At 46.8% G+C, this 13,106-nt stretch overlaps 1 protein-coding gene across 7 annotated transcripts in view; it reads left to right on the top strand.

Annotated features, from left to right (window-relative positions):
* The window catches only part of AK1 (adenylate kinase 1), a 56,389-nt gene that overhangs the window by 33,225 nt on the left and 10,058 nt on the right, over window positions 1-13,106 (top strand). For 5 of the 7 annotated variants that reach the window (XM_083423093.1, XM_083423094.1, XM_083423095.1 and 2 more), the window contains 5 exons: window positions 505-547; window positions 6,034-6,069; window positions 7,377-7,540; window positions 9,483-9,599; window positions 10,510-10,701. In XM_083423093.1, the coding sequence (XP_083279219.1) occupies window positions 505-547; window positions 6,034-6,069; window positions 7,377-7,540; window positions 9,483-9,599; window positions 10,510-10,701 (552 nt within the window). Of the gene's footprint in view, window positions 1-504; window positions 548-5,464; window positions 5,729-6,033; window positions 6,070-7,376; window positions 7,541-9,482; window positions 9,600-10,509; window positions 10,702-13,106 lie in introns of those variants that run through there. The other 2 variants (XM_083423097.1, XM_083423096.1) reach the window with 2 other exon arrangements.

The following is a 13,106-nucleotide window of genomic DNA, read 5'->3' as shown; positions in this document are numbered from 1 at the left end:
ATGGACGATAGGGAGGGAGGCATGGATGGGTGCAGAAACCAACCTATGTCCAAAAGTAAAATTGATATCAGTTGCTCTGCTCATTTGGCCTCTGGCCTTGCCAACCACTGGCACATGGCCCCTGGAAGGTTGCCTAGAAAGAAGTGTGGCCCTTGGGATGAAAAAGGTTCCCCTGCCCAACCACCTGTGCTGTTGATGTGGTACTTTCTTCTCTCCCTCCCTCCCCTCCATTTATCTCGCAGGAGAACAGAGAAAGAGTGAAGGAGGTTGCTCAGTAAGGGAAAAGGTTAAGAAGCAAAGCAGCAGCATCTTGATGTTTTGCAGACTAGGCCAAGCTGGGAGCTGACTGAAATTTTGCTCCCCTCAGTTGCGAAAGAGGAGACTGAAGCTTCCCCAAGGATCTCAACCAAGTGCTTTTGGGGTGGCCTTTGCCAAGCTCTGCAGCCTTCAGCCTAACTGAGCCCTTTGTTGTTGTCTTTTTTAATTTAATTTTTTTAATTCCAGGCAGAAGAACTCTTTGTCCCAGAATTTTTCAGGATGGCAGCTGGTAAGTGAATCCTCTTACTCTTTCCCTGACTTAGTCTGCCTTATTGCTCTTTCGGCCCAATTCACAGACCAGCCCACACAAACTGGATTTGAGGGGGTAGATCTCTGAGTTTAGGTCTCTGAATACCAGTTGCTGGCAATTGCAACTGCGGAGGAGAGTGCTCTTGTGTTCAGGTCCTTTTTGGGGGGCTTCACGTTGTTGGCCACTCTGATAGTAGGATGCTGCACTAGGTGGGCCACTGGCCTGATCCCGTGGGCTCTATTATTAGCCTTCAGGTCTTCTTATCCAACCTCCCTCTCTGTCCAGCTACAAGACATTATGTCCACCAACTTGGTTTTAGAAAGTGGTTGAGAGGAGAGTAAGAGGAACAACTGAGGAACGAGGACTGCAGCTTGATTGAGGCGAGCAAGAGGGGCGTGATAGAGGTGCATAAGATTCTGCATAGTGTGGAGAGGGAGAGGGAGTTTCTCTCTCGCTTTCTTACAATGCTAGGACTCAGGGCCAACCAGTGAAGTTGAATGTTGGGCTCTTCAGGACAAACAGAAGGAAGCAGCGCATGAACGATGATGTAGCAATGGCTGCAAAACTTGGATGGGATTAGAGCAATTCATGGAGGATAAGGCTAGTAATGACAGCTATCCATGGTAGCTGTGTTTTCCCTCCACTGTTGGAGGCAGTAAGCTTCTGAACACCAATTGCTGGGAATCACAAGTGGAGAGGATGCTATTGCACTTGAGTTGCTGCTTGAGTGCTTCCCAGAAGCACAGGATGTAGGACTACATGAGACCCCTTTGGCCTGACTCAGCTTCAGGTCTGCAATGGAGCCCATCAACACCTGTTATGCCCACCCCATCTTTCATGGTACCCGCAAACAGCACCAGGTGACCAAGAGCTGTGATGTAAATTTTGCACAACATCGCATTGCGATGTTACATCAGAGGCACTGTCAGGAATCCAATGGTGGATTGGATTTGGTGGTGGACACATTTGGGCTGCACTGCTACCACACTCTGCCTCCCATACGCCAGCCAGCCCTGGTGCCCCCCCCCCCCCCGAAGGGTCACCTTTGCCGTGGGATCCCCTCAAACCTGGAGTCGACTCTCGTGCCTTCTGATTGGCCTTACATGTCATTTGAATAGTGATAGGACACATTTTGACAGTCCAAATCACTGTATTCCATCTTGCCAGTAGGTGCATGCCTTGCAGCATTACTCTAGCTGCATTACGTGAGTGTCAGTGGAGGCTGGTGCATCAAGGCGAAAGGGGCATCACCCTACTCATCTCAGCTTGACCTCAGCCAGCCTCCACCTGCCTGCCTGCCTTCTTTCTTACAACCAGGGGGTGCCTGTGCCTGCCAGATTGCTCCGCTGCTGCCTTAGTCTCTGCAAGCTCAGCCATCTGATCTGCACCATGTGGGCTGAGAGTAGCATTGTTTTTGCATGCTTTTGTCATGTGTTCAAATACAATTGGCTGTATTAGCCTGCCTGTTTTTTAATGAATGAATGAATGAATGGGAACCTGGTTTGCTGACAAAAGTGAGTTCACTGCACAAACTTAGGGCTCATCCACAGTTCTGCTTTCCCCACCGTTTTCCCCTAGAAAAACTCAAATCTTTACTACAGAATTGGTGCAAATGTCTATTGGGTTTTCTCCAGATTGACATTTGCTTTGAAGGAGCAGGTATCCTGGGGGAAAGCAGAAGGGCAAAGGCTAAACCACACGGGACAAGAGGAAAGCAATGTCTCGCCCACACTTCCACTTGTCCTGTGCCCAGAAAGTGTGGGTCTGAGTGGTTTTCCTGAGGTGGTCAGCCTGTATCTGGGCTTTGCCACTTCAGGAGGAGGCTCACAGGTCTGAAAGTTTCTCTATAGATATCAGTTCTTGGGCAGAGGCTCTCTCTTGGCCTTTGCATCTGAGATCCTCTTAAACATAGATTGTACTGAGGACCCTCCACAGGAAAAGCAGCTGCTCTGTTCTGAGCTGCAGCCACTACCAGCCATGTCCACATGTCATGATAAGCAAGGGCTGCTGGTGTGCTGGTCTCGGCTGCCCAACCACACCTAGTGTGCTTCTCCTCTGCTACATGTCAGAGAAGCAACCCAGGAAGCCACAATTAAGTTTGGCTTCCCTCAATGTCCAAACGCAGCGTCAAGGTTTGCTCCTCCCTGACAGTGCTGTTAGCAAGCCTTAAAACTATGGTTTGCCACTGGCTGATAAATCCTAGCTCATTAGGGACAAGCAAAGCATGGCTGGTAAATTGCCTTGTTTATTTCTTCCTCTTGTGCTAGAGGAGGAGTAAGGTCAGCGGGGGGTGGTCCGTTGGGACAAGAAGGCCCCTGCCTCATTGATCTCAGCTGGTCCTCAGCTGCTCATCTTCCTTTTTGTAACCAGTCCATGGGGTGGCGCTCACTGACCTCTCCCCCCTTAGTGTTTCCTTTGTATATCTCAACAGGGAGGAGGATGGGAGCAAAATTAGAACTAGTGGCTCTGCCTGCCATTGACTCTGGCACCACCTACTGTTGGTTTCCCTGCCTTCCGCCCCACCGGTCCCAAGGGGCACTATCCTGCACTGGGAATGACTGGCCCATGGGGATCAGCATGCCCATAATCTACAACAGACCATGATAATCAGACAACCTTGGCCTTTCTTAGCTGCAAACGTGGCATACCTTGGAACACTGCATTTTAGGTCGGTCTGCAGTACAGAAACCAGAACATAAACATCTCTGGTTCAGGCACATCAAAAGATTTCCCCAAGCCACACATGTCCCCAAGTGGGCAGTTGTAATTCTAGAAAGCTGTAATTAAAGGAGGCCTCACCCTGCTGCTTGCTGATGATGCCCTGAGCTGTGGACTGCTCCAAAACCAACCCGTTTTATTTTTAGCTCTGCTGCCTTCGCTGTCGTTAGGTTTTCACCCATGCAGTGCAACCTTCCAAGAGCCACGTGCAAACAGTGGGTGGGGCCAGCGTCTAGTTTCTAGACTCCCCCATCCCACCCCCTTCTCTAACTTCTGTCCAGGCAAGGAATGGGCACAAAGATTTGGGACACATCCCATGCAGGCAAAAGCAGGGCCAGTGAAGTATGTAGCCTGGGCAGTTCTGAGGGCCAGATAAGGAAGCCCAGAGGGCCACAATTCGTCCTGAGCCTGAGGTTCTCCACCACAGCTCTAAAATGCAAGAGATGGGGGTGAAACTGCCTGCACCCTCACAAAAACCATTAATGACTTTTAGGAGGAATATAAAACAATTCCTGTACCGTGGTACCTCGGGTTAAGTACTTAATTCGTTCCGGAGGTCCGTTCTTAACCTGAAACTGTTCTTCACCTGAAGCACTTTAGCTAATGGGGCCTCCTGCTGCCGCTGTGCCGCCGGACCACGATTTCTGTTCTCATCCTGAAGCAAAGTTCTTAACCAGAAGCACTATTTCTGGGTTAGCGGAGTCTGTAACCTGAAGCGTATGTAACCTGAAGCGTATGTAACCCGAGGTACCACTGTACTCTGAAACTGGCTTGAGGGAATGTGGTTGTTTCTTAAGTGTTTCTAGAAAGTTCTTCATTATATTGTTATTGCTGCCATAGGTTCCTTCAGGACCTATCCTACCTTGCCGGGTTGTTGTGAGGTGAAATTAGAACGTTGTATGCCACCTGGAGCTCCTTGGAGGAAAGAAGGATATACCGTATTTTTTGCTCTATAAGACGCACCAGACCACAAGATGCACCTGGTTTTTGGAGGAGGAAAGCAAGAAAAAAAAATATTCTGAATCTCAGAAGCCAGAACAGCAAGAGGGATCACTGCGCAGTGAAAGCAGCAATGCCTCTTGCTGTTCTGGCTTCTGGGATAGCTGCGCAGCCTGCATTCGCTCCATAAGACGCACACACATTTCCCCTTACTTTTTAGGAGGGAAAAAGTGAGTCTTATAGAGCAAAAAATAAGGTAAATGCAACAAAACAAACAAGCACGCAAGCCCCTAACTGTTAAGTTGTGGGCGAACATAGCAGATGACACAGCGATTTCTCCAAAGCAGCTCTTTATTTTGTAAGCTGGACAGAACTGAACAGCAAACAGCTCAGCCAGCCTGCTTTTATAGGCAGGCGGCTTTCGACAATGTAGCAACAACAACCCAGGGTTTCCCGCCTAAAATAACTGACGTGGACCTGAGTGAAAACTACATACACAATACTCCTGGTGGCCAAGGCGAGAACTTCAGTACATAACACTAACCATCAAAACCTGAGGGGGAGTTTCTCCAACTCTCTTTGCTCAGTCTCATGCCATCTTACATTATTACTAATTTTAGCAAGAGCCTCTCCTGGATTCTGAGTGCAGATTGGAGTTGAAAAAGATTCATAGTGAATAGATTGTTTTATTTTTAGATTTAAATTATATTCAGATTTTAAGACTGTCTACTGTAACTGGTACTTTAGCGAGCTGTGAATGTAACGGGTCCTTCTTGTGTTGGTTTCTGTTGTGGAAGTTCTGTTTCCTACTACCCAAAACAAATCAAGCTTCCCACAGCTAGTGCTGCTGGGGGTTTAGACTGTAAAGAATCCACTCTCCCCATATTTCTGGATTTTATTTTGCCTCACCTCAAGTTGCTTCCTCTTCCTGTAACTGGAATTCATCTGATAATTTTTTCAAATGAGTTCAAGATTCCTCCAGCTTCTCTCAAGAGTCAAATTTGAATTGTGTTGAGGAGAGGCGCTCAAAGCAACAGATCATCTTACACTAACATGGAGCAGTGCATGAGGTCCCTTCGAACTCTATGATCCTATGACTCTATGATTCTATGACTCTGGGTCCTCCTGGGCTGGATCCAGGCTCTACTCGTATTGGATTCTTGGCCCCCTGCAGATGCTGCATGAAACAATTGAGCTCTGGCATCTACTGGCCCTTAGCAACGGTCTCCCTGGCAACCTGTGTTGGACTCTGAGCCACAAGGCCTCCCTAAAAAGCCCAGACTAAGCCCAGCCCAGCCCAGCCCCAGCTGTGGAGGGCAGGGTGCCCAGAGGCTCATGGACAAAAAATGTACTAAGCAGGAAAAGAGAGGCTTTCTGGGGGGCGGGAACAAGGAGGAAGGACAGGACGGGAATCAAAGCAGCAGAAAGGAGCTACCAGGGTTGGAGGGAAGATGGGTGCCCAGTGCTCCTGTGTGGAAGATCCCTTAGTTAAAGCTGGCAAAGGTAATCTTGGGAGGGAAGGCAGCTATCTTTGCATCTGATGGTCTTAGGGGTTGTCTGAAATCCTTTGAAAGCTGGCTTCTGTTCACATTGCCCAAAAGCAAAGGCTGAATGCCTTCCATTTGGCAAGGGGCTGGGGTGGAGAGCAGCAGCAATAGCACGTGTGTGTGTGTGTGTGTGTGTGTGTGTGTGAATCAGCACTTGCTTTCTGCTGAATATCTCTCCCTGGGCAGGTATCTGGTAAATGTCCACAAGTGCTTCCCTCCCAGAACTTAATGTTGTCTTGTTCCTTCTTTTCCCCCTCCCAGAAAAATTGAAAAGCCACAAGATCATCTTTGTAGTTGGTAAGTACAGGAGAAGTTGCTGGTCAGCCTGAAGCAGAAATAGATCTCTCTCTTCCAGCTCATAGATTTCCAAACAACAGGAACAGGAACATTAATAAAAGTGAGGAACTTGCCACTGAAGGGTTGGCTAGGATATGTTAAGGAAGGATCTGGGGCATGGGTAGGCAAATTAAGGCCCGCGGGCCAGATCCGGCCCAATCGCCTTCTAAATCCGGCCCATGGACGGTCCAGGAATCAGCTTGTTTTTACATGAGTAGAATGTGTGCTTTTATTTAAAATGCATCTCTGGGTTATTTGTGGGGCGTAGGAATTTGTTCATTCCCTACCCCAAATATAGTCTGACCCCCCCACAAGGTCTGAGGAACAGTGGACCGGCCCCCTGCTGTAAAAGTCTGCTGAGCCCTGATCTGGGGCATGTTAAAATCCCAAGGAAGAGTCAAGACATAGTAAGGAAACAGAGGTTTCCTGGTGTTTCCCCCCAGCTGTTCAGGCTTCCATCCTTCCGGGGATCCTCAGCCTACTATCCCCCATATGCAGTCACAGTTGGAGTAGGGGAGGGGAGGAATTTCATTCAGTTTGCATTTAAAGGTGAACCTGCCTAACCCACATTTTCAGAAACAGTACCACGAAACAAAACACAGCAGAGCTTTAAAATTCATTCTTATCCAAGTTTTGCAATGCAGTTCTCCTGCCAAGTAATGTGTTACAAAAATGCACTTACACTCGGGGGGGGGGGGGCGTCCATTAAATTGTGTATATAATAATAATAATAATAATAATTATTATTATTATTTATTTATACCCCGCCCTCCCCAGCCAAGGCCGGCTCAGAGTGGCTTACAAGCAATAATAAAAACAAGATGAATGATTACAACTTAAAAACAAAAGTAAAATACAACATTAAAATAATGGAACATTAATAAGTGAAAGTAACGTAGATATTTGCATTATGCTAGGGGGAATTGCTTTGCAAAATTGCGTTTGTTTTTGAAATTTGCATACAAAAATATGTTTATGCGGAAAAATTCACACAAGAACGCTGATGAATTTTCACGAGGTTCTTTTTTTTTTGCTGTGGCCATGTGGCAAAAGATTGGAAAAAGAGAAGCAGGGAGGAGGATGGGGGTATATATTTAGTTGGTTCTGCCTGTCTTTGGCTCTGGCTGCACCTGTCATTCCCTCCACCTCATTCTTCCCAGTGGGTACCAGGCGCCACTGCCTGAGAAGGTTTCATGATCTACCACTCCCTCCCTCAGCCATTTCTCTTCCTAGACTCTGTGGCGGAAATGTCTTGTGTTGCGTTGCAGGCGGGCCTGGATCAGGAAAGGGGACGCAGTGCGAGAGGATCGTTCAGAAGTATGGTTACACCCACCTATCCACCGGCGACCTCCTGAGAGCGGAGGTCAGCTCTGGCTCAGACAGGGGGAAGAAACTGTCGGCCATCATGGAGAAGGGAGAGTTAGTCCCACTGGTGAGTTTATGGTGGGAATAAATGGGGTTTGTTCTGACAGGGCCCTGCCTTCGATGCTCTTCTTAGAATTGTAGAGTTGGAAGGGACACCAATGTTCTCTTCCAACCCTCTGCAGTTATCTCCACTAAAGCATCCCTCTGCTTAAAAACCTCCAAAGAAGGAGAGTCCACAATCTCCTTACTTGAAACTTGAAGCCCTTGGTTTGGGTCCTACCCTCCAGAGCAGGAGAAAGCAAGCTTCCTTCATCTTCCATGTGACAGCACGTTAGATATTTGAAGATGGCTATCATATCTCTTCTCAGTCTCCTCTTTACCAGGCTAAACATACCCAATTTCCTCAACCGTTCCTCATAAGGCTTGGTTTCCAGACCCTTGACCATCTTGGTCACCCTTCTCTTCATGACTTGGCTCTCCCTTTTTTTCTACTTAGTTAAGATCTTCCCTCTACCAGTCTGCCACCTTTCCCCCCCAATTAAATAGTTTTTCTTGTGTTATATATACATATGTAATAACAAATCCATAAAATAACATTCCCCATAACATAACATTCGCCTCCACCACCACCTCCAAAGCAGATATCAGGTTATACAGTAACATAATTGATTCTTATTCATCCATACAAATTATCCAAACGTCCTTGCCCTAGCCAGCCACTCTGGGCAGCTTCCAACACATATAAAAACATGATATAACATCAAACTTTAAACACTTCCTGATACAGGGATGCTTTCAGGTGTCTTCTAAAAGTTGTGTAGTTCTTTACTTCCTTGACATCTGATGGGTGGGCGTTCTACAGGGCGGGTGCCACTACCAAGAACACAGTGAGGGAACTGCCAGAAAGCCCTTGGAGCTAGATTTCAGGGTCCGGGCTGAACAATGCTATACATTCCTTCAGGTATATAGGGTTGAAGACTTTTAGGGCTTTAAAGATCAGCACCAACACTTGGAATTGTGCTCAGAAATCTACTGGGAGCCAGTGTAGATCCTTTAGGACAGGCATTATATGGTTCCAGTAGCCACTCCCAGTCACCAGTCTAGCTGCCACACTCTGGATTAGTTATAGTTTCCAAGTCACCTTCAAAGGTAGCCCCATGTAGAGCGCATTACAGTATTCTTCTTCTTTGGCAATCACTCGTAGTTGAGTAAGATTGTCTTCCCTGAACATGGTCTTAAAGTGACTGTGGAGGCTAATTCTGGATCCACACTTCCTTCCTCAGTGGAGACATAGGTTTCCGGCGGGAGTTGATCAAGGTGAGGGTTTGCCAAATGTGCCTTCCTCTTAGCACATTTCCCCCTTTCGTCCTGAGTTTGGGTGTCTTCAAAGTCCATGACACCTGTGGTAAAGGCTGTTCTCCAATCCGAGCGCTTGTGATAAATGGCCACCATATTGCATAAAATTTGCCCAGTTTTACTGTTCCATTTATCACTTTTAAGTTATGAGTTACTTTCTCAATGGTCGTTGATTGCAAAACATTTTTACACCATCAGGTGTAAGGCCTTCCAGGTTTGAGCTATAGGTAGCTGAGCAACCATTTAAAGAACAGTCAATAATTCATTGGTCTCTATATCAGTGTTTATATCAGCTCCACCACCTATTGAAGTAGAAGGTCCCTTGCAAATGACTCCATGCCTTATGACGGGAGCTGCCTCAAAGAATACTTGCATAAAGCCACCTTTTTTTTACTTGAGATCCCTCCAACCCATTTGTCCTCTCCTCATATTGAAAGGAAGTCTGTATGCAACTGAAACGAATCACAGAATCATAAAGTTGGAAGGGACCTCAGAGGCCATTGACTCTGGCGCCACCTACTGTTGCCCTCCTGCTTTGCCAGTCATAATGGGTACTAGCCACTGCTGGGGCACCTCTAGGTCTCCTGATCACAGGCCCCCACAGAGTGCTCCTGTGGTGTTAACTTCATGGCATTTCCCTTCTCTACTCACAGGACACCGTCCTGGACATGCTGAGGGATGCCATGGTGGCCAAGGCAGACGCCTCCAAGGGTTACCTGATTGACGGCTACCCCCGGGAAGTGAAGCAGGGCGAGGAGTTCGAGAAGAAGGTAAGAGTGGAGTGGGTGGGATGAGTTTGGGAAGGGCTGAACCGGAGGGTGATTGACCCAACCAGAGTGGGATGGATGGAAAGAGAGACCCTTTATTCTGGTTGGAACCCTAAACATTCAGGATTATGAAGAGGAATGGTGTGGGGAGGTGTTTGCTACAGATTCTGATTTGAACCTACCTGGTTTGCACTTTCTGAAATGACATGCAAACTGAAATCCAGCTATCCTTCAACTTTTGCACTTTTCCAGGCATTGCAATGCAGTTTTCCAGCCCAAGAGTGTGTACAGTGTTGTGTGTATTCGGGGAAAGCGAGCTTCCCTCTTGTGCATCAGAGGTGATGGTTTGGAAGCAGTATTATTTTGAGCGTTTCCTGCCTGGGATTCCCTGAGACAGCACAAGATGGCAGCATTGTTCCCCTAGCCTGGTCTAAGCTTGGCAAATAACTGCTGGTTTATTCTACATTCCTAGAAGCCTGGGCAGATAAGACTTGAGCACAGATTGAAAACACCTGGACAAGGTGACTAGTAGCTTGGGGTCCACGCCCACTCTCCCCAGGTGGAGCTCCCAGATTCAATCTCCTGCCATTTCCGGTGTTCTGGACTGTGACCTGAAAGACCAGGGTTCAAATTCCCACTCGACCATGAAGCTCATGGCGTGAACTTGGGCCAGTCATTGCCTCTCCTCCCAACCTACCTTACAAAGTTGTTGTGAGGATTAAATGAGGGTGGAGAACCACGTACGGAACTTTGAGTTAGACCAGGCCCTGTGGAGCCTGTGGCCTTCCAGATGTTGCTTAGCTGCTGTGCTGGCTGGGACTGGAGAATTTAGGCCAGCCCAGTTATCATTTCCTTCTTCTCTTCCTCTCCCCCACCCCACTCCCTGACCCCTCCATGTTGCCTCCCTGCTCAGATCGCACCCCCAACATTGCTGCTCTATGTGGACGCTGGCAAGGAAACAATGGTGAAGCGCCTGCTGAAGCGCGGGGAGACGAGCGGACGAGTCGACGACAACGAGGAGACAATCAAGAAGCGGCTGGAGACGTACTACAAGGCCACTGAACCTGTCATTGCCTTCTACGAGAAAAGGGGCATTGTCCGTAAGGTACGTCCCATCGTGCACCCATCTGTCTCCCTCCGCCCCCAAGGACATAGGATGCAGGAGAGCAGAAAGCAACTAAGTGTTGCAAAATGGCCACCGCTTCTCACTCATGGGTGATGAACTTGGATTGGCCAAATAATTTTTCTGGGGGTGGAATGATTTGTTTGTTCAACAGTTCCAGCTTGAGGAGGCACAATGAGCTGCAATGGCATCTTTTTTTCTTTTCTTTTCTTTTTTCTTTTAGCTCAGAAACAGCAGAGCTTCTCTCTGTCTCTGTCTCTCTTTGGGCAACTTGGCCACCAATTTGTTTTCCCTGGTACAGGATTTCCAGTAGCCAGGGGTAGGGAGGGTGGGAGCTTCCATGTTCCACAATACTCCCCTTTCCCATGAAAGACAGAAGCTAGAATTAAATAAAATGGATACAGGCTGGCTTGATTTTTGCAGGTTGCAGCTTTTTAAGGGAGTGGGAGTGGTATGGGTATATAGAACCCCTGATCTGGGCCCCAGTTTGTGCTTATTTAGGCTTAGTAAACCTCTAGACCAGGCATAAGCAAACTCCGGCCCTCCATATGTTTGGGACTACAATTCCCATCATCCTTAGCTAACAGGACCGGTGGTCAGGGATGATGGGAATTGTAGTCCTAAAACATCTGGAGGGCTGAGTTGGCCTATGCCTGCTCTAGACTGTCAGTATTTTGTGAGGGAGATTCAAGCGGGTTTATATTAGACAGTCCTCACATCATTCTGCTTTGTCAGTGGTCCTGCAACACTTCCCGCAAGGTTACTGCATTATTTGAACATTATTTGAGCACGACAAAAGTGGGACAAAAAATAATAATGAACTGGACCATTTGTACTATGAAAAGTTACAGGATTTCAGCAGGAAGTTGCAGGATATTCACTGTGTGGAAACAAAGCAGCATGTTCACCCCGAAATGTGTGCAGGTACAAGCAGCATTGAAAGCCAGATGCCATCACAAGCACAAATAATCCTGAATGAGCAATAGAAAGGGTTTTTTTTTCTGTCTAACTACAGAGCAAGCTTTGTGCAAGCCAATCAGGATGGATGCTGAATAAACGGGTTTTCTGGAGGAGCCCTTCCTTTCAGCAGGGGGCAGTGAGGTTCTGGTTCATTTTACAGTGAGGGCGAGGGGGAGTACAGTCACAACATAGGGTGCCTCACTGTGTCTCTTGAAGATGTCCTGGCTTCATTCATACCTCCAAAGGAAGTGTCTACCAGGCCTCCAGATGCTTGGCATAGCAAGGCAGTGAGTAATCCACAGGCCCCACGGGACGGAAGAGGGGGCGCCAGGCTGATGGAGACAGTGTGAGGATTTAGGGGCAGAAGTGGACAGAGAAGGGAGGAAGCTGTGCTTGGGCGGGGAGGAAGGTGACTCCCAAGATTCATAGCACTTTGGCACAGAGAGCTCTGGTTGCGCTTGGTGCCTTGTGCTGGAATCCTCCCTGAGAAGAGCAGCTCAAGGAGATGTCCGGCTTCTTGCTAGTGTTATTTATTACATTTGTTAGTTGCTTTATGCAGAAAGCAACGAGAATGAAATAAAATGCAAACAGGCAAGTTTAGCGAGAAGCCAGATTCAAAACATGGCTTATGCCAAAGAATCAAGGGGAGTGTCGTTTGTTTTGGGGGCTGAGGGTTGTTTAGGAGGCCCCCTCACAGACCTGGAAATCCCCTGCACTGTTAACAAACTACACTTCCCAGAATTCTTTGGAGGAAGCCATGACTGTCGAAAGTGACATAAGAACACCTTGAATATTTTTTTAAAATATTTTTTATCGGTTTTAGAAATATTTTCATGCATGACATCATATAAACAAAGATGAATAAGACATTTGTTTTTTTAAAAGATATTTATTAAAGTTTTCAATATATTACAAAAATTAGAAAGAATAAAGAAAAAGAAAAAGAAAAAAAATACAGAATAGAAACAGTTAAAAACAAATCAGTCTTTCCATATCTTATCTTTCATTTACTTGTTTCCCTGACCTCCCCACACCTCCCTTTCTTGTATTCCAGTTCAGTTGGTTAATTCAGCAAATCCTTTCCCTCTTTAATTTTATCTTAATCTTTTATCTTAATATATTATGACTTTGAATTATCAGCTGTTAACAATCCATTTTTACATATTCCTTAACATTGCTGCTAAAAAATCCCACTTAGCTTCAATCCAGCATCATTCTAACATTCATTAATTTTACAATGTTTCTGTAGATAGTCTTTAAATTTCTTCCACTGACTCTTCTCCCTGGTCTTGCATTCTGCCAGTCATTTCTGCCAGTTCCATGTAGTCCATCACCTTCATCTGCCATTCTTCCAGCGTGGGTAATTCTTGTGTCTTCCAATACTTCGCGATAAGTATTCTTGCTGCCGTTGTAGCATACATAAAGAA

Source organism: Podarcis tiliguerta (genome assembly GCF_965153285.1).
Source record: "Podarcis tiliguerta genome assembly, chromosome: Z".
In the NCBI taxonomy this organism is placed as follows: Eukaryota; Metazoa; Chordata; class Lepidosauria; order Squamata; family Lacertidae; genus Podarcis; species Podarcis tiliguerta.
This window is presented reverse-complemented; position numbering and strand designations above follow the sequence as displayed.